This window comes from Lathamus discolor, chromosome 1 (genome assembly GCF_037157495.1).
Source record: "Lathamus discolor isolate bLatDis1 chromosome 1, bLatDis1.hap1, whole genome shotgun sequence".
Lineage (NCBI taxonomy): Eukaryota > Metazoa > Chordata > Aves > Psittaciformes > Psittacidae > Lathamus > Lathamus discolor.
Window position 1 is genome coordinate 146,797,794 of NC_088884.1, and position 23,571 is coordinate 146,821,364.

At 42.4% G+C, this 23,571-nt stretch overlaps 1 protein-coding gene across 3 annotated transcripts in view; it reads left to right on the plus strand.

Moving 5' to 3' along the window:
* PPARGC1A (PPARG coactivator 1 alpha) overlaps positions 1-23,571 on the plus strand; it is a 368,649-nt gene that overhangs the window by 314,341 nt on the left and 30,737 nt on the right. For all 3 annotated transcript variants that reach the window (XM_065699713.1, XM_065699731.1, XM_065699723.1), the window contains exons 3-4: positions 22,169-22,363; positions 23,300-23,422. In XM_065699713.1, the coding sequence (XP_065555785.1) occupies positions 22,169-22,363; positions 23,300-23,422 (318 nt within the window). The remainder of the gene's footprint in view (positions 1-22,168; positions 22,364-23,299; positions 23,423-23,571) is intronic.

Genomic DNA, 23,571 nt, shown 5'->3' on the forward strand with positions numbered 1-23,571 from the left:
TGCCCCATCCCACTTCACATTAACTCAGGTCCATGTCATTACAAAAAGATTAAATTATACCAAGGCTTAATTTAGGAATTTTTTTTCCTTGGTGCCACTAACCTATTGTGCATGTGTAGGTTGGGAGGAGGAGATTGCATGGGCAGGTTTGTGGCAGGGACAAAGTTTTGGTATTGAATTGTATTGAACTATTTTTTTCCCCTCGAGCAGAAAGTACAAGGAAAAGCTTGTGTGTGCATGTGCATATGTGAAACCTCATCCACTTGTACCTCTGTGGTTAATACACAGATGCACCAGATATGTGCAACCTTTCTGGAGGAGTGCCTCTGCCAGCTTTCTGAGCCTTTTTTTCTCCAGCGCCTGGTGTGCAGATTCATACAGGCTCCTAATGCCTGTGTTTGCAAGTGATGGACTGCAGCATTGGCATACACAGGGATCAGACTGTACGAATGCACGCTCAGCCATAGGGACTGGTTTCAGGTCTTGGCGGAAATCAGTCCCTCCACAACGCAGAGCTGGTGGCTTTGGCAGAGTTTTCCATCCTGACACAACAGAGCAACAGCCTAGCTTAGTAATTATTGAGAAATTAATTAGCAATTTGTGGTGATGATGAGGCTGAAGGGCCATGTGATTCTACCACATGCAGTAATCACTGGGTTTTGTTTATGAAAGCACGAAACCAAAACCTATGGAGATTTTGGTGTTGTCATGAAGCCTGAGCTGTGTGATGCACTGGAATTATACTTCTATTTCCTCACACACATCTGTGCTTTTGTGCTTTGCTGTGAGTAACACAATGGGGTGCTGGTCCGTAATGGGTACTTCTAATCACTAAGGTGATAATCAGAAGAGCAGAGTATTTTCTGTGAGGAGCCACCGTGGCAGCCTTGGGCAAGTGTTGTTGATTTGTTGATTTATAACAGCTTTGAATTACCTGAACTGCTCACATGAAGTTCAGGAGGATCAGCCCTTCCAAGCATGTTACAGGGTTAGAGGTGTCAAACGGGCAGAGAAAGCTTCCCACACCTCTACACTCTCTGCCACCACATCTGCTCCTCGAAGGTTCAGTGATACTGAATCTTTATAAGGATTTGGAGGGGCAGTCCGTCAAGTAGTCAGATAGGCTTCAGATCTCTGCTGCAGGAGATACACTTGCATGAACATCGAGAAACTGGATGGAAAACTTGTTTTTCACTCAGCAGATTACTGTCAAGGAGGTGGTAATAGCAGTTGTCTGGAGGATTGGTTTGGTCAGAGGAATGTTCTGCTTCCTGAGAGATGCTAGAAGAAACAACGGGAGTTTTCTCCTGGAATGGTAGTTTCTCTTGGAGGGAACTCAAAATTGTTCAATTGTGCCTGAAAGTAGTCTTAAACCTTTATGGAAAAAAAACCCAAGAAACCAAAACTAATTATTCTTCTCCCAAGTTGCTGTTTAAGCAGTGACATGATGATTCAGGAACTGCATTGGAGAATGCGGGTAATAAACGTTATGGAAGAGAGAGTTCTCACTGGGATTTTGACATTGGTGAGAACGCTGCTGGCTTGCACATTTCCACAGAGCAGTCAGCGATTCTAGGTGAAAAGCAGGTATGATGAGAGGTTTAAAGGTCTTCTAGTATTCAGGATTATCTTTTTACTATTATTATTTGCATCAGTTGACTAGCTGCATCTAGTTATGATGTGCTCCACTTTGCCAGGCCCTGTGGTTTGAGACTGAGTGAAGAGGACCTTGGATCTATTGTCTTCACTTCAGGAGGGCTTGTTGGTGAGGTGTGGGCAGCCAGGTAGTGAAGGTGACAGTGTGGTTGGTAGAGGATGAAGAGCAAACTTGGGGAAGGCAAGGGCTTTGCAGAATCACAGAATTGTTGAGGTGGGAAGGGACCTCGGGAAGTTGTATGGTCCACCTAGAGCAAGAGGTTGAGGAATTATTTCTGTGTTCCTTTGCTGTTGCTTCTCCTCCCTTGAAATGTCACTTTATTAGGACTGGTAATGAGCTCCTGATCGCATTTGGAAAATCTTACCCTATAATCTTAAGCAACTATGAAATCCCCAGGAGGCATGTCTGTATATAGCAAGAAGCCCATCATGGGCAAATCCTAGTTTTCAGAGGAAGATAGGTGGCAGTCAAGAGTGTTCTCAGTCTGGCACAGGTTTTCATGTCAAATTTTCATATAAGGAAACTTACCTCTTGGGCTGGTCTTAGCTTCCACAGGTCCTTAGCCTGTTCATTTTCATAAGCTTTGGCCACGCACAAAAGGAGCAATAGGCTTTTATTTCTACCTGTCCGGGGGAAACATGCATCTTTAAAAACTTTTACTGGTTTTGTATCTGCTTTACTTTTGTTTTTCCCCATCAGGACTGGTGTGGATTTTCTTACCTGTATTGACTGTGCTTAAAAGCCTAATGTGTACTCTTCACACTAGGATGAAGATATCAGGCAAAACATCACCAATTGTTACCTCAATTGCATCTGGAGAAAAGCCAGAGAAACTTGCGGGTTTTTTTCTAAGGCATAGGAAAATACCACACTGTCCTTAACACTACAAAGACATTCATCCATTTTCAGTGAAGGGCTGTCAAACTGCTTCTGCTTGTATGTGATGTCATTTTCCTTGCTGTTGGTCCCACTCTCATATAGGAAGGGTCAGGTCAAATCTTTCTCTGGATACCAAGTCTCCCATTTGCAGCAGGAAATCTCTCGGGCAGAGAGGATAACGTTACAAAACAGAGGCTAACATTTCAAAACAGCTATGCTGCCCCTGGCACAGTCTAGAGCATCACAGACCAATAACTCCTATCATGTCACTCCTGCAGCACCTTATTATCTATGTTTTTCTGTAAATCCAATCCGAGACTGTCATTACCAGTTTCAGGTAGGTGAACACCATCTGGGTGAAATAACCATGTTCCAGTGATGGGCTGGAGGGGGCTCTTGTTAGTTAATCATCCCTACCTTCCCTTTGATGAGTTAATTTGTCTGTTGAGCCATGGAGGAGCCCCCAAGAGCTCCCAGGAGCCCCTTGTTAAAATTCTGCCGACAAATGGGAAGATAGGGATGATTTCACTCCTCTTGCTGGAGCCTGTGCTATCTATGATACTGCTAAATCATCCATAATGCATAACTTTCTGTGCAATCTTTTTGTTACAGTTCTGGTGGCGCATTACTTCTTCGTGCATTTACTTTTTAAACATTGTCACTGGATACCTAACTCTCCTGAAAATCTCATACCATAAATTAAGGTTAATTGCAGTACTTCCCAGTACTTCCATGTGGCCTTTTAGTAGCTGACATGCCAGGTTCCTTGGCTGTGATGCTGGGCCCCCTCTTTCCCCCCCAGTTACTAAACTTAGTCTCTATTTACCTGTCTCATGGTAATGCCTAAAACCCCTGTAGTAGGGGGATAGTCTCTTTGTATGTGTTAGTGACCATCCCTGTTTTATGGTGTACATTCCGAAGTCCTTGGAAGGAGCAAAGGTAGTGAAGGAAAGAAAGAGGTGATCCTTGGGGCTTGTGAGGGAAAGTAAACTCGAGTTACTCTTCCTTCAGAGGCCTGGGAGTGCTGCTGTCTAACTAGGCTCCTCTTTCTCCCAGCCAGCTGAAAGTGGTTCCAGCCTGCTGAGCTTGTCCAGCCCAGGAGTTCTAACCTGCAGCACAGCTAGCAGATGCTAGCTTGAAGTTGTGGTGGTGTGATTCGAGACTACCAAACCTGTGGAGAAGCTGCCTTAAGTAGCACATCCCACCGTGGAGACTTGTTTATCTCCAGACCTAAGAGGAAGAATTAAATTGGAAAAAAAAAAATTAAAAAAAAAAAAAAAAACAACTAGGAAGCTAAGAAATACGGTCATTTGGAAGATGCTCTGTTCCCTTTTTAACTAGTCAGACAGGGCTTGTCAGCTCTGATACAGTGGTGTTACAAGCCAGATCAGAGCTAGCTGCTGCTATATCTCTGCATAGTGTTGATGGGTGCTGTGGGTGGATTTATTAGCTTTCACTCAGTATTGATGTTTGTCCTAGGCTGTGTTCTGAAAGAGAGCAAACCTCTCCTGCAGGAACAAAGGAAAATGATGGAGGGACACTGGAGTAAACCTGTAAGAGTCAGCTGGGAGCGTACTAGCTAAAGGTGATCATAATGTACTCAGCAAGTTTCTGCAGGGTTAGCTGGCATCTCTGTATTGTGTTTTCAGAACTGGTTGGGAAGGATTATTTGACTGTGTCTTCTAGAGATCCAAATGGTGTGCAAGACTGAGTGCTCTGCTGTGAGTGCTTAGGGAACTTTCCCAGAGTACCAGGGATCCTAGCATAACAGAATGGCTTGGGTTGGAAGGGACCTTAAAGATCATCTAATTTCAACCCCCCTGCCATGGGGAAAGACATGAGCAGAGAACGGGAATCATGTCAAGATCTCCACACTGACTCATTTCAAGTCCAGTATGGTCAGAGCTAGTAGGCCGTGGAGGGCTAATTCTCAGCTGCAGCATCAGCATTGCCTTACACCCTGCTCCAAGCATTTGCAATGCTGTGAACACAGTCCAGATGCACTTGAACTGCTTCTCTGTAGGCTCTGTCTGGACCCAAGAAGGCTTGTTAGGGGCATCCCCATGCTGCACAGAGGTGGTTGTTCTCTTTCTGGATCTCTCACAAAATTATACATGTGAAACTTTTATTTCTAAACCCAAAGCTAAAGAAAGAAATAGAAAGACCTATCCCTAATCTTCAGCCTATAATAGTTCCTATTTCCTAATTTGTGCTTTTGAAAGTTGTGTATATATGTTCTTAATGCTTCATATTCTGACATGCCTTGGCCCAGCAGGCATGTCAGCAACTTTTTAGAATAATGGCTTTTGTGGATACTGAGTTTTTCTGCTAGTCCAGCTTGAAACATCCAGGAACGCTGCCTTCTCAAGCCTGTTAATCCAAGTTGCACCAGCTGCATAGCAGGGACCTTAAAGTGTACCCTTTCACTTATCTCCCATTATTTCCTCCTAGGCTGTCACTCCTTGGAGGGAATAGGCAAGCTCCTAGGATGCAGCTTGCCCTCCATCACTGAAAAACTATTTCCTACAGCTTCTGTCAGCTTGCTTTTTCCCCCAACCTGAATTCACAGGGATGAGCAAAAATCCACTTCTGCCTCTTGTCCTTCCCTACACCTGCTTCTGGGAGTGCAATGACAAATATCAGTTTTATTGTGTGCCAGTGTTACCACTCTGTTTGCGGCAGATTTAAGAGTTTACATTAGGCCACGGTGTTATCTTCCAGTTCTCCTAATTCTATCTGCTGGCAATCCCAGCTATGTGGTTGGGGTGGCTGCTCCTGTCCTAAAGGAATTTGTGTCAATTTCTGCAGGGACAAATCCTCCCTGTGCTAAACCGCTTTGCAGTATTTGCTCAAACTGAATTTGGACAAAGACGTTCTGTCCACATCCACCAGAAGAGATTGCATTTTTTTCTGATGCACTTGGAGGTAGATGCGTTGGAAGCTGCCTGTACCTGGCTGATAACTGAGACTAAGCATCTATGTAGCACGATCCATGCCCTTTTCTAATTTGTCTTTGAATGACAAATGTGTCTTCACTGAGTCAGCAAAAGAAGAGATCCTACAGTAGAATTCATTGCCCTTCTATCCGTTTGAACGGAGCTGCTAGGTTTTCCCAATTCCTCCTGAAAATCAGACTTTAAGAGAGATCTTATAAAGTTGTCCCTCAACAGTATTGTCCAGAACTTCATTATATTCTCTCATCATTTCCGATCAAGACACATCATGTATTGTTATTTCTTTAGAATCACTCCCTAACCTTACTGGCATATACCCAATTAAAAAAAGAATTCAAATCTTCTTGAAAATCCAAGTTGCAGGGATTTGGAGATAGTCCAGATAGTCCTCATCACTGTTGTTCATGGATAGTAAAATCTAAGATTGTGGATAACTTCAAAAAAGAAGAGCAGATTTTATTGCATCACATAGGAACCATGCGTAAGTTTGCTGAGGTTCTCTTGGGAGTCTTTCTGATGAGAAATTGGTCGATTTTTTCATGGCTTCAATTTTCATTGCAAGTGTTCTGTTCAGTTCTAAAATTTTAACTTTGAAACTGATAACTGGTAAGCCAAACCTTTCCCATGGGGGAGTCCTTAGCAAAATAGCTCTGTGTGTGAGAAACAATGGCAGGACAATAGTGCGGTGTAATAGCAAAAGAGTCAGAATGCTCGTAGACTTGGGATGAAAACCTATAAAATATTGCTGTTACTTAAATGCTTGAATCCATCTGAATTTTTTTCTGTGCAAAGAAAATGTGTCTCCTAGCGTCAAATTTGTGCACTCCAAAATTCCTGGAGATATCGAGCTCCCTTATTCTTTGGATATGTGCAATTGTCCTTTTTAGTCCTGAAAGCTACTCAACTAATGAAGGATCGGGGCCACTTCACCTGATGTTCTCCCTCTCTGGAATTCAATAATTGTTTTGCATCAGGGAGTAATTGTACCCATAGGTATTAGACAAACCTGCTAATTCAGACTCTGGAACTCTTGAGTATCTTCCCGAATTGCATTGCATGGTTTGGTTAGATTATATCTTATCTCTAACCTTCTTGCTTCAATAAACATACACTATCTAGCCTGTCTTCTCCCGCCTTATGCACAAGGAAAATCATCAGGACTTAAATCTGTTGCTGGTGTTAATGGCACGATTCTTCATCCTAATTCCAATTCACTCTGGCTGATATCACACAAATGGCTTTGAGAAAGTATTTTATCCTTTATCCTGTGCCAAAGACACTTTCTTCCTCCGTCACTGCTGCCTGACTTCATACAGACTGTTAATAACCTTTGCAGGCTGTGGTAGATGACACGGTCTTGCGTACAAAAGTCTGCAAATGAGTGCCAGATCTCAGGCTGTCACTTCAGCTCAGAAGGTCCCTGACACCAGATCGCTGACCTTGGGCTATTGCTGTAGCCAGAAAGTGTAGTCTTGTTCACTAGCAAAAAAAAAAAAAAAAAAAAGATGGAAAAAGAATACAGTAAAAAGGGGAGCAGCATTTTTTGTCTCTTTCTGTCTGGCAGGTGGTTGGACAATGCAGACACCCTGTGCACTAGCCTCTCAGGGCTCTGCTCCCCAATGCTCTTGACAACCATTTTTCAGTCCTTTTCCGTCAACTGAAAGCTCGTCTGGAAGTGCTTTGGGACAGGGATTATGTGCACTGTTAGTGGTGTCGTTGTGCGCTGCTTGGAAGCGGAGGTTGGTGTTGCTGGTCTTCTTGCCCATCATGCCTGTGGGCAGTCTCTGGCCTGGAGAAACTGATTAATCTCTGCACATCAAATTCCATGCTATAAAGGAAAGATTATAATCCTCCTTTCTTGGTCTCATCTGTTTGGACTGTGAGTACTTTCTGCAGATACTTTCCCTTATGATGTGACTGGAGATGATTCAGTGCAATAAGGCTGTTGTCATGGTAGTGCTAGTGTAACACTTAACCAGGAGAAACTTAAATTGCAGGAGATGAATAGTAGTGCTAATCATCATAATGAAGGTGGAGCCTTATTTTTGCTGCATGACTGTGGAAGGAAAGGCTGAGAAATAGACTGCTAAAATCACTGAGTGCGTACTTTCAAAGACAGGGCTTGCTCAGCAGCCAGGTGACAACAGATATGTTGTTTATTTGACAGAGAGGCTGTGAACTTAACTCCTGACTCAAAAAGAAAACTTGCTTCCCAAATGAAGACATATGGAGGGTTTTAATGGCAGCTGCAAGATATGTGGCTAGGTTATGCCACTATGCGTGAGCTTATAAAGGTGATAGGTATATATCTGGTGAGGGAATCTGTGAATTCCACCACTATTTCAGAGTGAAAGCATTTCTCATCCTGTAAAGAGAGTCAAAGAAAAATTGTGTCTGAGAGGACAGGCTCCGTGGCAGTCAGATGTGATGCCTGCCCAATAAGGGAAGGAACTTGTGTTCAACTGCATGGTTGGGTTTATTTTGACCTTGCCCAGTGTTTGTATCTACAAGTTGGCCTTCATCAACTAAGGTTTTTAAATTATTTTAAAAGTGACTTATACTGAAAAGTTGCAGTAAAACCAGGGAAGGAAAAAATACTGGGAAACATCTTAAAACGCATGCCTTTTATTAGTTTCCATTCTGTACTCTTGTTATGGCAATCAGTCAGCCCCATGCCAAGACTGGCTAATACCTGGTATATGGTGTGGAAGGCAGTGGGCAGGAATATGTGTGGAGGCACTTCCTGCTTGAATCTTGCAATGTTCCTGATTTGAGATCATGCAGCGAATACCCACGGTGGTGTTACCTGCAGAGGTGTGGAGAGTTGAGGCGACAACAGCAGCAGGGATCTTACACTGCATGACTGATTCCTGAGGTGATGTCTTTCAGACTGACTGTAGCACAAGTAAAATGTATGTAAAGATGGAGAACATTTGTGCTTTGCTTTGGGGTTTCCTTGTTTTGATACCTTGTCATGGTTTGCAGTGAGGAGCAGATAGACAGATGAATCTTGCTTAAGACTATGTAAAGAGAACCGCTTGTAGCCTCAAAAATTGTATATGTTTTAAAGATGAAGTGGTTTCATTAAAGACTGTAGAGTCTTGCAGTTTTACCCCAAAGGAAACACTGACAGCTCCACAGTTCAGCTGGCAGGGAACCATGTCAGACCGTGTAGCCTTACCCATATGTGCAAGTCCTCTTGTGATACCAAAAATAATTTAATTTTCTTATAAGGTCCCAGGCAGTGAGCTAAAATTGTCTCGCTCAGATACGCATTTTGGGATTTAGAACTAAATGTAATAAAGCAGTTTTTTATTTTTACTCTCTTGATGACACATGCAATGAGAGAGTGAGGACGCTGTGTTACAGTATCTTTTGATTTGCTATTTGCTGTGTGTTAAACATTTATATTTCAAAGAAGTGTTTGTACCTATACCAAGTGTTTGGCAAATCCAACAGCTCATTAGATGTTAACAATAGCAATGCTGCTAAATACAAAGGATTCATAGGCAAAGTACCCCTCAGGCTATATCTCTGAGAGAAATAGCGGCAAATAGAATCAGAAACTAATTAAATAGTCAGCTAAAGAGAGCAGAACTTTAAAAAGCTCTAAAACTACCAAAAATGGAAACATATTACAGTTATCTGCATTCACAGTGCAGAACAAGTTTGGTAGTATTTAAGATAATTCTCTAGTGCCTGCTATTTTTAGTCCAAGGGTAAGCTTCCGTAAGAGCCTTTCAGCACTGCATCCCTTTAACCTGGCCTAACAAGCTAAGCCAGTAAGCTGTCTGATTTCCGTCTTACAGGAGGCAGAGAGATAGCTAAAACAAACCATTTGTGGTACAAACGCTCAGCCTGTCTTGTCTTAAGAGCTTTCTTTGTATAGATTTTTTTTTTTCCTAAATGTCCCACTATTAAGCACTGCTTGTCAGAGACCAAAATGTCAGGCTTGTGGCTGTTTGGAAGTCATAGAAGCACAGGAGTGAAAGGGGGATTTTATAGACCCAGCCTAATGGAAATAAACATTTCTGCATTGCCACTGGTGAAACCCAATCAGGGCAGTTGAGGCTGTTGCTGTCGATGTGTCTGAGGAAAAAGGAATGTATGTAGTTTTTCTCAGGGAAGAAAGGGCAGGAGTAAAGGGCCTGATTTGCTTCTCAATTACACTTAATCTGTCCTGGTTTAACTCCGTTGACTTCCCTGGGTGATGCTTGGTTTGTGCTGCTCTAATCCAAGGGAACTCAAGCTGGTGTCGGTGTTATACCGGCACTCGGCTTTGGGACAGCCTTTGCTTTAGAAATAGGGGGAAAGTCCATATGCAGCCGTAAAATGCTGCAGTGCTCATTGCACACTGGTGGTTTGGTGCTTCCGGTGGATAAAACTTTGCAATATCACTTACAGATAGCTTTTTTTACTGGAAATTATGATGTGTCCCCCTAATGTGGGGGTGGGGGAAGTGCAACTGTGTTTACTTTCTGTTCTTCCCCTTCCTCTTCCTCTCTCTTTTCCTCACCCCATCTTTCCTCATGGTGTGTGTGTGTGATCCGTACATACGTTTACAAAACAAGACTTTATTGCTACCTAAACATGAGTGGTCGCACCCGCTAATCCCAGCCAGTTGAACAAGACTTGGGCACAGTAACCTGTCCTGTCTGAAACAGGTAGAAATAGAGGTTGTGCTGCCTGGGTTAGTGGTAGCGGCTCCAGCCTTCTGCCCCCAGAAGTGTTACTTAAAGGGGTTTTCTCTTCCCAGGACACTGGATCAGGAGTGTGGCTCTTTCGTCTTGGGCTTCCAGTCAACAGCTCCGTTCCTCGTTCTCTTCCTGTCCCCCCATTTTGGGTGCTGATAGAGCAGGCAAAGTATCCTCTTACAAAGGGAGGTCATCTGAGTCAGGAAAGCATAGGCTGCGTTAAAGCCAATGATCTGCAGGCTCCCACCTCTGCTTTAGTAGTCAAATGGCTGCAATTCACTTACTGTTCCTGGCATTAGGCACATGGGATTTTGGCTATGCATCTAGCAGCTGCATAGTCTCAAATTATAACCTGTGTTAACTTCAGTAGGGATAATTTAAATTGAAGATGCACTTGACATGAACAAATACATCAGTGCATTTCCAGTAAGGAGCGTGAGCACAGCATCTACCACACTGTAGGCAAGATGAACCCAAGCCACTTTTAAATTTATATTAGTTGTATCAGTGTAGTGCTTACGAGCAGAACTAGCTTGATAAGGAGGAAGAGTTAGACTTTACTGGCCTCTGGCTGGACTGCTGATAGTCCCAGGACATGCTGGTACAGATACAGTATGCAAGAGCTGCTGCTCTCAGCTTGATCCTCAAGATACCCAAAGAACAGAGGACCAGGTCCCCAGCTAGTGTAAATCTGCATAGCTCTGTTAAAACCTGTGGAGAAGCCCTAATTTACAGCAGCTGAACATCTGGGCCCAAGTTCCTTTTCTTTTGGTTACTAGCAGGATTAAATAGAAGTACCCCAAATTATTTATTATAGGTGCTGTGGCAGCATCTCAAACCCAATTGTAAATCAGGACACTGTTGTGAAAGGGTTGTGTGAACACAGAAAATTACAGTTGCTGCCTAAAGGAACTTATGGCCTAGTTAATAATGATATTTAGTGCATTGATGAGTACCACTGGACTTGACTGCCTATTATGGGTCTTTTCTAAAGAGGGCAGAAATGTTGCCCAGGTTGATTTTCACCATTTCTGATGAAAAAGGGACCAGTTAACATCAGTACCTTGCAAAGAAAAAGACAGCCTTTTCATTGTACGGGTGGAGGGCTGGTGATCAGGAATACGCATTGTTAAAAGATGAGCAGAGAATGAGCAATACGTTCAGTTTTGACTAGGAAATAAATAGAAGAGAGGCAACTGCAGTGGGAACTGTAGTGTGCATCACAGTATGCGTGCATTACATAACTCTTCTAGGCTGATTGAAGGTAAATGAACAGGGTAGCCTTAGTGTAAATTAGTGAATTAGTTATACATTTTAGCGTCAACTCTATTTCATCAGCAGTATCTGTGAAGACCAGTGAGTTCCAGGAAATATAGAAACAATCCAGCAGTGGATGTTCTCTAGAGGAGGCTTTGCAACAGATAGCTCTTCTCTGATCTTTATTTTCTTTCAATGTTTTCTGTTTTAAAGTCACCATCTCTAGTTTATGATTCTATTCACATACACAAAATTGCATTGAAAGAGCATTAAAGCCTTATCACCTAGTGACAAATCAAGGAAATACATAGTTAAGGATATTATGAGGCATCTGAATGAATCCACATGTTTAACTGGCGGAAAATTCAGACACCTCTCCTCGTCCTGAAGAGCATCACAGTTTTTTGAGGCAAGGGCTTATTTGCCTGCTGAGACAACCTTACATTTTGTTTTCAGGGGACTGTAAAAGTGAACTGAAAAGCCTGGTAAAATGCGCCTGTGATCTGAGGTGGATCGAGAACTGGTTGAAAGGAAGAAGGCAGAGAGTTGTGGTCAATGGCGCAGAATCTAGCTGGAGGTCTGTGACTAGTGGAGTTCCTCAGGGGTCGGTGCTGGGACCGGTGCTGTTTAATATTTTCATCAATGACCTGGATGAGGGAACTGAGTGCACCCTCAGCAAGTTTGCTGATGACACAAAACTGGGAGGAGTGGCTGACACACCAGAGGACTGTGCTGCCATTCAGAGAGACCTGGACAGGCTGGAGAGTTGGGCGGGGAGAAACTTGATGAAATTTAACAAGGGCAAGTGTAGAGTCTTGCATCTGGGGAAGAACAACCCCATGTACCAGTACAGGTTGGGGGTTGACCTGCTGGAAAGTAGTGAAGGGGAAAGGGACCTGGGGGTCCTGGTGGATAGGAGGATGACCATGAGCCAGCAATGTGCTCTTGTGGCCAAGAAGGCAAATGGCATCTTAGGGTGCATTAGAAAGGGAGTGGTTAGTAGGTCAAGAGAGGTTCTCCTCCCCCTCTACTCAGCCTTGGTGAGGCCGCATCTGGAATATTGCGTCCAGTTCTGGGCCCCTCTGTTCAAGAAGGACAGGGAATTGCTTGAAGGAGTCCAGCGCAGAGCCACAAAGATGATTAAGGGAGTGGAACATCTCCCTTATGAGGAGAGGCTGAGGGAGCTGGGTCTCTTTAGCTTGCAAAAGAGGAGACTGAGGGGTGACCTCATCAATGTTTACAAATATGTGAAGGGTAGGTGTCAGGATGATGGAGCTAGGCTTTTTTCAGTGATATCCAGTGATAGGACAAGGGGCAATGGGTGTAAACTGGAACATAGGAAGTTCCACGTTAACATCAGGAAGAACTTCTTTACTGTAAGAGTGACAGAGCACTGGAACAGGTTGCCCAGGGGAGTTGTGGAGTCTCCTACACTGGAGATATTCAAGGCCCGCCTGGACAAGTTCCTGTGTGATGTACTGTAGGTTACCCTGCTCTTGCAGGGGGGTTGGACTAGATGATCTTTTTAGGTCCCTTCCAACCCTTGGGATTCTGTGATTCTGTGATTCTGTGATTCTGTGCTGTGTTAAACACTATACCTGTTAGCACCTTCCTTACTGTGGCTTCTCCACATTTTTACCTGGTGCTTCTTTATAATGGAGCCTTTTACTGCTTTCAGCCTAGGATACTCACAGTAGTGGTACTTGGGGTGTTCTCTCAGCTGAGCATGTCCTCAGATATGGGAATGCTACTGAGGTTTTCTGAAACTTTTTTAGCTCATTAAGAGTAGAGTGTACATATCTAAAGATTTTTTTTTTCTTTCTGTGGTGATTTCCTCAGGTTTTTTTAGGGCTAATGCCTACTATCTGTTTATTTTATATAACCAAACCACCTCTCTAAGTGTGTGTCACTCAACACATCTACTGGTGCACAGCAGGAGGATGGTGGAGCCATTGCTGTGACACTTAAAGGCAGGAGTATAGTTACATAGGTAAAACAAATAGAGAAATTCATCTTTAGCCTTGTAAACAAGTTTTTGTGTTGTATCTATCTGAATAAAGTCTTTTAGCCACCTCAGACCAGATGGCAGCCATCCAGTTAGAACACAATAAAAATTGATAAGTAGCCCAGATGTATTAGTGATCCTTTCACATTGCGGGTTGAAGAAAAACTGGTGTTTTTCTTCCTGTGAGACATGACTTGTGTTTGTTGTACCTGTTCAACAGGCATGGCGGTAGGTTTGATGAAGCTGAACATGCTAAAAAATTAGAACACTATAAAAAGCATTTAATGAACTTGATTCCTTACAAATGCTAATTTCCTGGTCAAATTAAATTCCAATTTTCTAACAGTAAAAGCACCAGATAGAAGTGTCATATTTTGTGATTTAAAAGGGAGGTTTTGAGTGTGTGCTCCGTTCGCACAAAACCCAATCTCTGCATAATTGAACAAAATTAAAAAATACATGTAAATGCTTCTCTGCTATATTGTATATAATTTTACCCTGAAATTTATATTTGTGTAGAGTCATAAATCTCTAGAAAGAAGTAGGGATTATGACAGATATCCTGACACGTCCAATATAATTAAAACTAAAGCAAATGTAACACTGAAACACAGAATGAACAAAAGCGACAAGATTATGCTTCATAGTTTGCAAAGGAGGGGTCTATACTACCACGCAAGTGCATTTTTCAGAGATGTCTGCCATTATCAAGAGGCAAAAGAAGGGTTTACATCAATTACATGTGTGAAATAATCACTGCAAACTATATGTAGCTCTTTTTTTTTTTTTCCCAGAACATGCCATGCTGCCTTACAAAGGTATATGAATGTTGAAAAATTTTGTCAGTGCACAGACAGATTAGTGTGGGCATGCACCATAAATCAAGTAAATAAATAAATCTGAGCAAGCAGTGTTTGAGTATTTGGACTGAAATACTGCTGACACTGTTGCTAAAAGCTCTGCAATGGGGAGAGTCCCAAATGTCTTCCCTGTCTTACACTGTAGCATGTAGCCTTCCCCACCCCCCGCTTCCCTCTTTTTGCAATACCCATTCCCTGTCAGAGCTCATCTGGATTGGGACCCTTGCTTCGGAACTGTAACTCTCTACCCTCCTGTGTGGCTTAGGTGTGTAATAATAATTACAAATCTCCGTCTGGGTTGTTGCTCAGGACTTTATCATGTGCATGAAGGATTGTGTGTAAAAGGGGAAGGGAGGATGTGTGTGAGGCACTGTGTGCTGCTCCAGGCTGGGAGGGCAGGCTGTGTAACCTTCCACACTCAGGCAGTGATCTACTTGTGCGGTTCAGGCTGACAATCCTGTGCCCCCCCCTTGTCAGCAGCACCTCATCCATGTTTTCCCACTAGTGCTGGCAGCAAGAAAACTTCACTTTCTCCTTTTCTTCTTCCTGTGTCCCCCCTTGTCAGCAGCACCTCACCCATGTTTTCCCACTAGTGCTGGCAGCAAGAAAACTTCACGTTCTTCTTTTCTTCTCTGGTCATCTGGCACACTGAAACTCCCAGCCTTTCTTATGTGTCTCTTCATCAAGCTCTTTCTTTCCTTTGCACTTCTGTCCTTCCCCTGTTCTTAGATGTAGGTAGAGTTTTGCTTTGATGTGGAGCTCTGCCCTGACCTAGCATGCTGCAGGCCAGACAAGACATGTCAGGTCTTCTGCTGCAGTTCCTGACCCATGAAGAACAGTGGTCTTACCTGGCACTGGGCAAGGCAGCATCGGAATTTGTCCATGGCATGCCTCAGTGTTATAGACATGCAGTTCCTGGTAAAAGGTTTGGTAATACTTTTACAGTGTCAAGTACTGTACAAGTTAAAAAGCTCCTCTGGTGAGCTAAACCAGTCCAAAACATAGGTAATGCATTTATTCAGTAATCAAGAAATTAGTCTATGTAGTCAGTAAATGTTGAGGCCCAAACTGCTGATGATTTGCTTTCAGGTGTTTTCTCAATATTGTGCTCAGCATCAAGTCTAAATTGAATAGAATGACCTTTTGATACTGACTCAAATTGACTGCATTTCCAAAGATTCTGTGGTTTCAATTACCATAAATTTTTGATATTGGGTCTACCACCGGTGCACTGATTCTAGCACAGCAATATCTTATCATTGGTCCCTTTAACACAGTCAGTGGCACGATAGCTTGTTCTCAGGTGATTTTTTGTTTTGCCTTTTCCCAGAATCAACAATTACTATCATAGAAGAGAAAAATACAGTTTACACAAATGAAATTGTAATGGTTTCCTAAACATGAATGAATTTTGGTCAGAAGATATAGAACAAGTTACAGGTTGCTAGCTGGATCCTCAGATTGTGAGATGAAAAAATGAATCAGTATCTCTTCAGTTTAGTAGAAACTTCTGAACAGCCCATTAGAAGCAATAAAAACAAGTGACTTTGTGGTAGAAGAATGTTTACTAAGCTGTTCTACACTGAAATGTTTAGCTTAGAGCAGAAAGGTTAGATTTTTCACCTGAAAAATGAGTCCATCTCACAGGAGCTATGGTAGCATTACTTCAGGTGATCAAGGGCACAGTCTTAAAGAAAACCGTATTTGCAAATGGCCTGTGCCATGGTTTTGTGTTGTGATACTTTAATTGCAGACACTTGACAGAAATTTGATGAGTTTGGTCTCAGAGAGAAAGTAACATGAGATCAGTTACCAAGATTGAACGTGATAACTTTTGAAGACTAGGAATTTACACCATGTTGAGTATATGAATAATAATAAATTGTTACGTTAATGTTGTTATACCCTGGAGGAGGGAGGGGAGAAATGAATGCTGCAGGTGCTCCCATTTCCGTCAGCCTGCAGACCTTGCACAGGTCGTTCCTGCTGTGCTGTAATGTCCCTGGTAGCGATGCCGGGAGTTCGTTCCACTCCAGGGATCTACCTCTGGAAGTTAAGTATTGCAGTACCTGCATTGTGTATAATTACACTATTTATTTAACATCGTTTGGAGGGAAAGTGGGATGGCACAGCATATTGCTTCAGGTTGGTACAATACCCCCAGAAATTCACCTGGAGTGAAGCTGTTGCATAAATACAGTGATGTGATTGGTCCTACCCAGGAGATGCATATACGTGGTCCATATGTTGCGCAATGGGACTGGCAAAATCAGAAGGCAAGCTCAGGATGCCTCCTTCAGGATTCAAGTGGTCTTTGCCTACAGATGCATATGAGAAGTGTGCGTATAGCTTTCTCCTTCAAGAAGAGATAACTTCTTTCCTTCCCATGCCTTAAAGGCATTTGCACAGGGGTGATGATAATTAATCCCCTTATTTCTACTACATATAAAGAAACCTGGCTGTAATTTTCTCCTAGTGGGACTCCATTTTGTTTTTAAAGATAATTGATAGCTCTGGACTTAAGCATTTCAATTATGGGAGTGTCTCTTGGGGACCAGACTAACAGACCTTGGAAAAACGTTCTAATGCAAATGCATCATGTGGATTTTTACTGTAGGACAGCACAGGATGCATAAGGATTTGCAAGCAGTTGAGCTGTAAAATAAAAGCTGAAATACTTTTCAAAATATATAATGGCATGGGACTGGTTGTGAGCAGGTAGGGTGGAAGAAGTGGTTCTCCATTTGGACCACTGATTCTTGTTTGGCCCTGAGAGAAAACAGTGCCAGGTATGGCCAGCTCTGACTTGAGAAGGAGGCACTTGCTTTGGACAGCACATTGACAAGGCTGCAGAATCACCATGGCAGCACTATCTGTGCCAGTGCTGTGGCAGGTTGGCTCCTTCTGCTTCAGAAGAGGCAAAACTTGAGCTATAATTCTTCCCTTTCACTGTCCCTGACGTCAGCTCTCATTTTTCACTGTCAAGAGCCGGAAGACCAGCCTGCATTCTAATCCCTTCCCTCCTCCTACCTTCCATGTACTTCTGCCCAGCTTGTGGCTTCCTATCCTCAGGTGGGAAGGCATGGTTTGAGGAGCCAGGGCTGAGGCACCATCTGCCCCTGCTCCTGCATGTTTGTTGACAGGAGGTTCTCAGCCCTGGCGTGATGTTACTGGGCTTTCGGTGCATCCCTATGTACAAAAAAGTGCAAATCTGTACCCCTCATTTCTCCTAGTGGTGTGAACCTTAAGGATGTTCTTATTCCAAAATGTGTCATAAGGAATCAAATCTGTTGGAAGTCCCAGATGTGCTCACAAGTAATTTTTGTGCTTTGGAAAGTAGTGCCATAATGTATTAGTATTTTTAGATCTCTCAGATATTATCAGCTGGAGGAAAATCTTTTATTTTCTTTGTTAATTGTGCTATGAATAGATCTTAGGCTGCTGAGGAGAAATGAGTTGATATGTTGAAATGGCGATCCCTTGTGTGTTGAGGTGTACACCTGGCTGCTCTGAATTGCTTACCAGGCTGGGCTGCTGCAGCAGTGACAGCTTCTACCAGCTGTGTATCTGTCCCAAAGTTTCCTGGGCTTTTTACAAAGATGTGGCAAGCTGCCACTGATCCCAGCAACTTGGGGCTGTGGATTAAGCACATAGTTTAGACCCTGATCTTTCAGCATGAGTCATGAACAGATCTTTCAATATAATCTGCACTGTTCAGATTATCAGAAAAGAAACTTCAGAGCATCATTCATTAGCTGATTTCACTCCTTAAATACAGTAACAAAAAGCTGTGCATGTAATAATCTCAAATTAGGTGAAGGGAAATCAACCAGTGGGAAGACATTGGAGGTACTATGAACATTTGGAAAAGATTTTCTAAATGATGGGATTGAGCTCTCTCTGGAGTGAGCCAGCATACCAATGCTGACTGTGGGAGAGCTACAGGAGAGTCCCTCATCAGGACATCTGCGCACTGGCCTCAAGGTTTCCAAGAAGGGATTGGTGATGATAGTAACAGTGGTTTTAAAGCTTTGTAAAAATTTTAAAGGAAGAAAATTCTAAGGAAAAAATACAGTGTTTCTCAATATACGCACCTTAGAGGGATGCGTGTGAAGGACAAGGTGGCTGAGTCTCCATTGCAGCTCTGTCTTTGAACTTTGCAATGGGATTGCTGACAAGTAATAGGTATTATAGACATAAAGTGCTAAGCGTGATGTGAACCGTCTCCATCAGTAGACAGAATAAGCAAAAGAGAAGGAATTATCAGGGGTAGAGGATTTAAATACCTTTGTGTGGGTAAATTATCAACTCATTTCATATAGCTTTTCACTGGCCAAAGAGAGAATATCTCTGGAGACATTTTACTGAAGGCAGAAACCCAATTAGAATAAGATTGTTACACAACTAATAAAGTGTTTTCAGACAGAGAATTATTTTTAGTGCTGTAGAAATATTAAAGCATTAGAGCAAAACATGTAAAAGCGGAGAAAAGCACAGTTTTTTTCCATCATCTTTGGGCTCCTAGATCGCTCATTTTTGAGGACTGGTTGGTGTCCCAGCAGCTTACAACACTAGCTAGCCTTCCCCATTGCATTCACCCAACCATAGTAACTCCAGTGCCAAATCTTACTTCCTTTCAGAGCTAATGCCATTATGGATACACCAGAAATTTTTGGTGTCAGAAATGTGGAAGCACGTGCATTCAGTGACATACTTGGGCTCCTTGCCTCCTTCAGCAGGGTGAAGGTTTACAGGGGTCAAAAAACCTCTGGCTCTGATGTCTTTGTGTTAAACTAACAACCAAGGATGTTGAGAAGTTCATACAATATGGCTGGGAAGTGATGCATAACTGCTTCTGTATTAAAAAGACCGATTAGTTAGCAAGATGGAATCATTACAAATTGTTTTCATAAGTGTTTAATAACTGTGTGTATTTGCCAGGCAACTTTATGTTCAAAATTGTCCTCCACCCCTCTTCCTTACAGTCTGTAGTTCATTTAGGTGGTCTAAATGCTTAGGTTCTCCTCCTTCAGACAAAAGAAAACCCTTTTCAGTGTGTCTCTGCTTGGAAGTTAGGGATGTGATGGAGTGAGTTCCTGAGAGTATGCAGCGCATCCTCTGACCTCGGTGGACATTGAAGGTGCTCAGCTCCTGATGCACTGAGCCTGTGATGAGCAGGTTGGATGCCAGTCTGAAATGTAAACTTATGTGGTGACAGTGCTGAAACTGTGAAAGAGCCTGCATTTGGCTGTGGCTTGCTTCTCCCCAGTGCTGTCAACACCAAGACTGAGGTTGCGATAGCAAAGCAGAAAGCTGCTGCTTCAGTGATTATTGCTCAGACATTGATGTACTCAGCCATCTCTGCCTCCATATCTCCCCTCAGCACTATTTCTGCTGTATCTAATAATCATGTTTCTTTATAAACAGTAATTTAGGACAATTAGGAGCAATAGCATAGTTAAACCTTTAAAAGGTTATCTAGCAATGTCATTTTCTTGACTAATGTGTTCCTGCTGCCATGTCGTTTGTGAATAGACATGTGTTAGCCAGCTAGTGTGTTTCATCTGTGGTGACTTTGATTTATTTGCTCTGTAAATTGGGACTGAAGCAATAATGGAAAGTGACATTAATTGTTTAAGAGAGTCCTCTTTGTCACATCCTCTGCTTTCTCTGGGGTGTTTGAATGTTGAAACTTGTACAAAACTAATTGAAATTGCTGTGATGAGGACTGGTGTCCACTCAACTTTCTGTTCCTGAATGTCAGTGTGCTTGAATGTCTGTTTAAAGCACAAGAGCTGAGCAGCTAAAAGCAAATATCAGGGTTTCTTCTGGCATGCTATTATTAAAGAAGGCATTCCCAATTAGAAATAGGAACACTTCCAGCTTTGTTGTCAGCTTTATAAGCTGCAAGTCTCAGCAGTGCACCCCACCAGCTAGACTTGCTGGAGAAGTTCCTCGTGTGGGATTGGGGGTTAGGCAGCCAGTCCCCTCCACAGCCACCCTGGGGCTAAGGACTGGTTCTCTCCATTATTCATACCCCCACCTGCAAGGGACTTGAAATGCCATTGGAAAAAAAGCCAGTGCTTTGTTACATTGCAAAGTGCTTTTTTTTTCCCAATAATGCCTCTTTGTATTTTTCTAGAAGTGACACCATAATTTTCCTGTTTTCCTCTCAAAAAGTGGCAGTGAAAAGTTGGATTTGGAGCATGGTTTCATTCTCAAAGTGGCTCCCCCCTGCTTATTTCTGTCCTCTGAACACTGAACGATCACTATGCATGTGTCTGCTTAGTGTGGTGGAAGTCATCAGATACAGGAACTTGGACTCTTTCTCAGTGACCAACCCCCTTTTGGCCTATTAAGTAAATGCTTCTCCTTAGCATTAGCTTTGCCTGAGTGTTTATTTGTTTCTTGGGGATGATGCTGTAAGCACCAGACCAGTTTGTGTTTTGCTGTAGCTTTCTAGCTCAAAGACAGAGTTTTTCTGTGAGAAGCCATGAGGTATGGCTTGGCAGAGAAGTCTGGCATGAGCGATTATCTATGTGGTTTGTGAGCATCCCTGTTCAGAGATAAAAAAATTACTGAAAAAGTCCTGCTAAGGGAATTTGCAGATTCCCTTGATTTTTTTTTTTTTTATTACTTTTTTCTGAGGTGTAACTGGCAATGTCTTCTTGTTGACTTTTATAGCTTCTTGGTTTTGTTCCTCTTACCTCGTGCATTCCTTGCTAGTTCAGTTTTAAACAGTGAGATTTGAACTTAGCTGAAATCTCGTCACAGAGTGAACCTGGAATGTGATGAGCCACTCTGAAGCTGGTGGAAAAACTCCCCATTTGATATCAGTGAAAGGCTTTTCATTTACTTTAATAGCACTAGGATCAGCCTAGGAACCCTAGATAATTGATATGTCAAGATCAATTTCCAATCTTTCTGAAAAATAAATATAATGATTTTCACATGATTCTACTCCTCAGAACTCTCGGTACTCTAAAAAATCTGTACCTTAACATACAGTAGGGACTGTATTTCATTAAAAAATCAGAAGCCATTTAAATTTACTCAATTTGACAAAAAAGTCCTTTTGCTGAAATAAGATATCTAATACAAATTAACGTTACAGCTACATCTGATTAGGAATTAATCTACTTTTTATAATTGCAGTCTGAATTAGATAAATGCATACAGTAGTTACAATGAGCACTCAAATGACATAACTGGAAAGGACAACTTCAAAGGCGACCTGCCTAATACATTTCTTTAAAAGAAACCCAAAGAGCCTGCCATTTACAATATGAGCCCTGATGGCTCAGGACTGAGAAGCTGTCCCTTTGAGTTTGGAGCAAGGATTTCTTGAAGTATGAAAGGGAAACTCTTTCTTCCTTACATGGGGACACGTATGTGAACGATGTTTTCCAAATTTCACTGGTGTTTCCTTTTGGTCTTCTGATTAGCTGTCTTATTCTCTGGTTCTTGTAATTTTGTCAGGTCAATTAGCTGGTGTTCAGTGTTAGAAAGAAAGAGACAGCCTGGGCTGACACCATCATTAGGTGTCAGCAACTTGGGTGCGTCCTGTAATACAATCCCTGAGTGATTACATACCATTGTTAGCACCCGATTAAAAAAATAAAAGAATTGTGGAAGTAAACCAGAGCAATATACTGCAAGTGCAAAAAGATTTCTCTTGAATGCAGAGATGGATCATTTTATTGCATCTGCATTGTTATTACATCTTACGAGATTCTGTTGCAAGTTACTGCTTTAAGGGCTGATTTAACTAAGTTTTGACTGCTTTTTGACATTCAAAGGCATCACCTTGATCCTTTTGACTTCTCACCTGGTTCTGTTTTTTGTTTTGTCCCCTCCCACAGAAGATAGATGAAGAGAGCGAGGCAAACTTGCTAGCCGTTCTCACTGAAACACTGGACAGCATCCCTGTGGATGAGGATGGATTGCCTTCATTTGACGCACTGACAGATGGAGATGTGACCAACGAAAATGCCGCTAGCCCTTCGCCAATGCCCGACGGCACCCCTCCAACTCAGGAGGCAGAAGAGCCGTCTCTAGTAAGAACCCTTCCTACTGTTTAACAGGAATTGGATGTGCCTCTGGCTACCCGCTGCATGGGTATGATGTAGTCACAGTAAGGTCTGGAATTTTAATTTAGACTGGAAAGCAAAATCAAGAACTGAAAATTAAGTGGGGAAAAACAACCCACCAGTATAGGCAATCTGTTCAACAAGTGTGTTGAAGAGATTGTTTTTGAGATTCTTGTGCTAATGGCTGACACTTTTGCTTATCATTCTGCTCAGATAAGTCAGGGTAATGGTTTTAATACATATTTCATTTCTTGGGGCTGTTTTTTTGTATGTATATTTAGACGTCACCTTTGGTGATCTGTGAAGAAAGCCCCATTGAGTCTGGGGGGATGTGGGGCTAATTTTATGCCTTTACCATTGATTTGACCAGGAAGCACCAGCTTAGTGCTCATCAGAGCAAAACCGAACCTTGGGTGAAGATGTGTGTGAAACCTTACGTGCATTTTACTCCGTAAAACCAGTTTGAGACGTGATTCTGTATCTGCTGAAAGCCCTGTATCACTGGCTTCTGTGAGAGCAGAGCCAGATACCTGCAACTTGACACTCTATCCATTAGTCTGTTAAAGTTAACGTCTCTGTCTAGATCAGAGGCCTTGTCTGTCAAAGAGATCGCTGAGAATTTCATTTTGCTGTGGATTCAGAAATCTAAAACCCCTGTCATTTCTGCTTGCCCTGCAGTATACTGCAGTAAAGGGAGCAGAAACATGCTGCCAAGCCAGAATAAAATGAAGCCTTTTTGCTCTGGGGAATATCAAGCCCTGCTTTCTGTTGTATTGTACTTTGCTTGCTGAATTGATATAGCTAACTTTAACTATGCAAAAATGTAGATAATTTATTTTAATCCATAAAGATGCCTAACTTTACTCTTTTCCTTCCACCTCCCTTTCCCTGATGTGTTTGTAGCTTAAGAAGCTCTTGCTGGCTCCAGCCAACACTCAGCTAAATTACAATGAATGCAGTGGTCTCAGCACACAAAACCATGCAAACACTAATCACAGGATCAGAACAAGCCCTGTGGTTGTTAAGGTACAAAACTTAATCTTTGTAATAAGGAAAAAAGAAAGATAAAGTATAACAAGGTCTTCTATGCTTTCGGCAACCAACCAAGCAGTAGATATATATGTATTGTTTTAATCTGCCTACTATCTTGCAACTGCTTTTAAAAGAAGTGAACA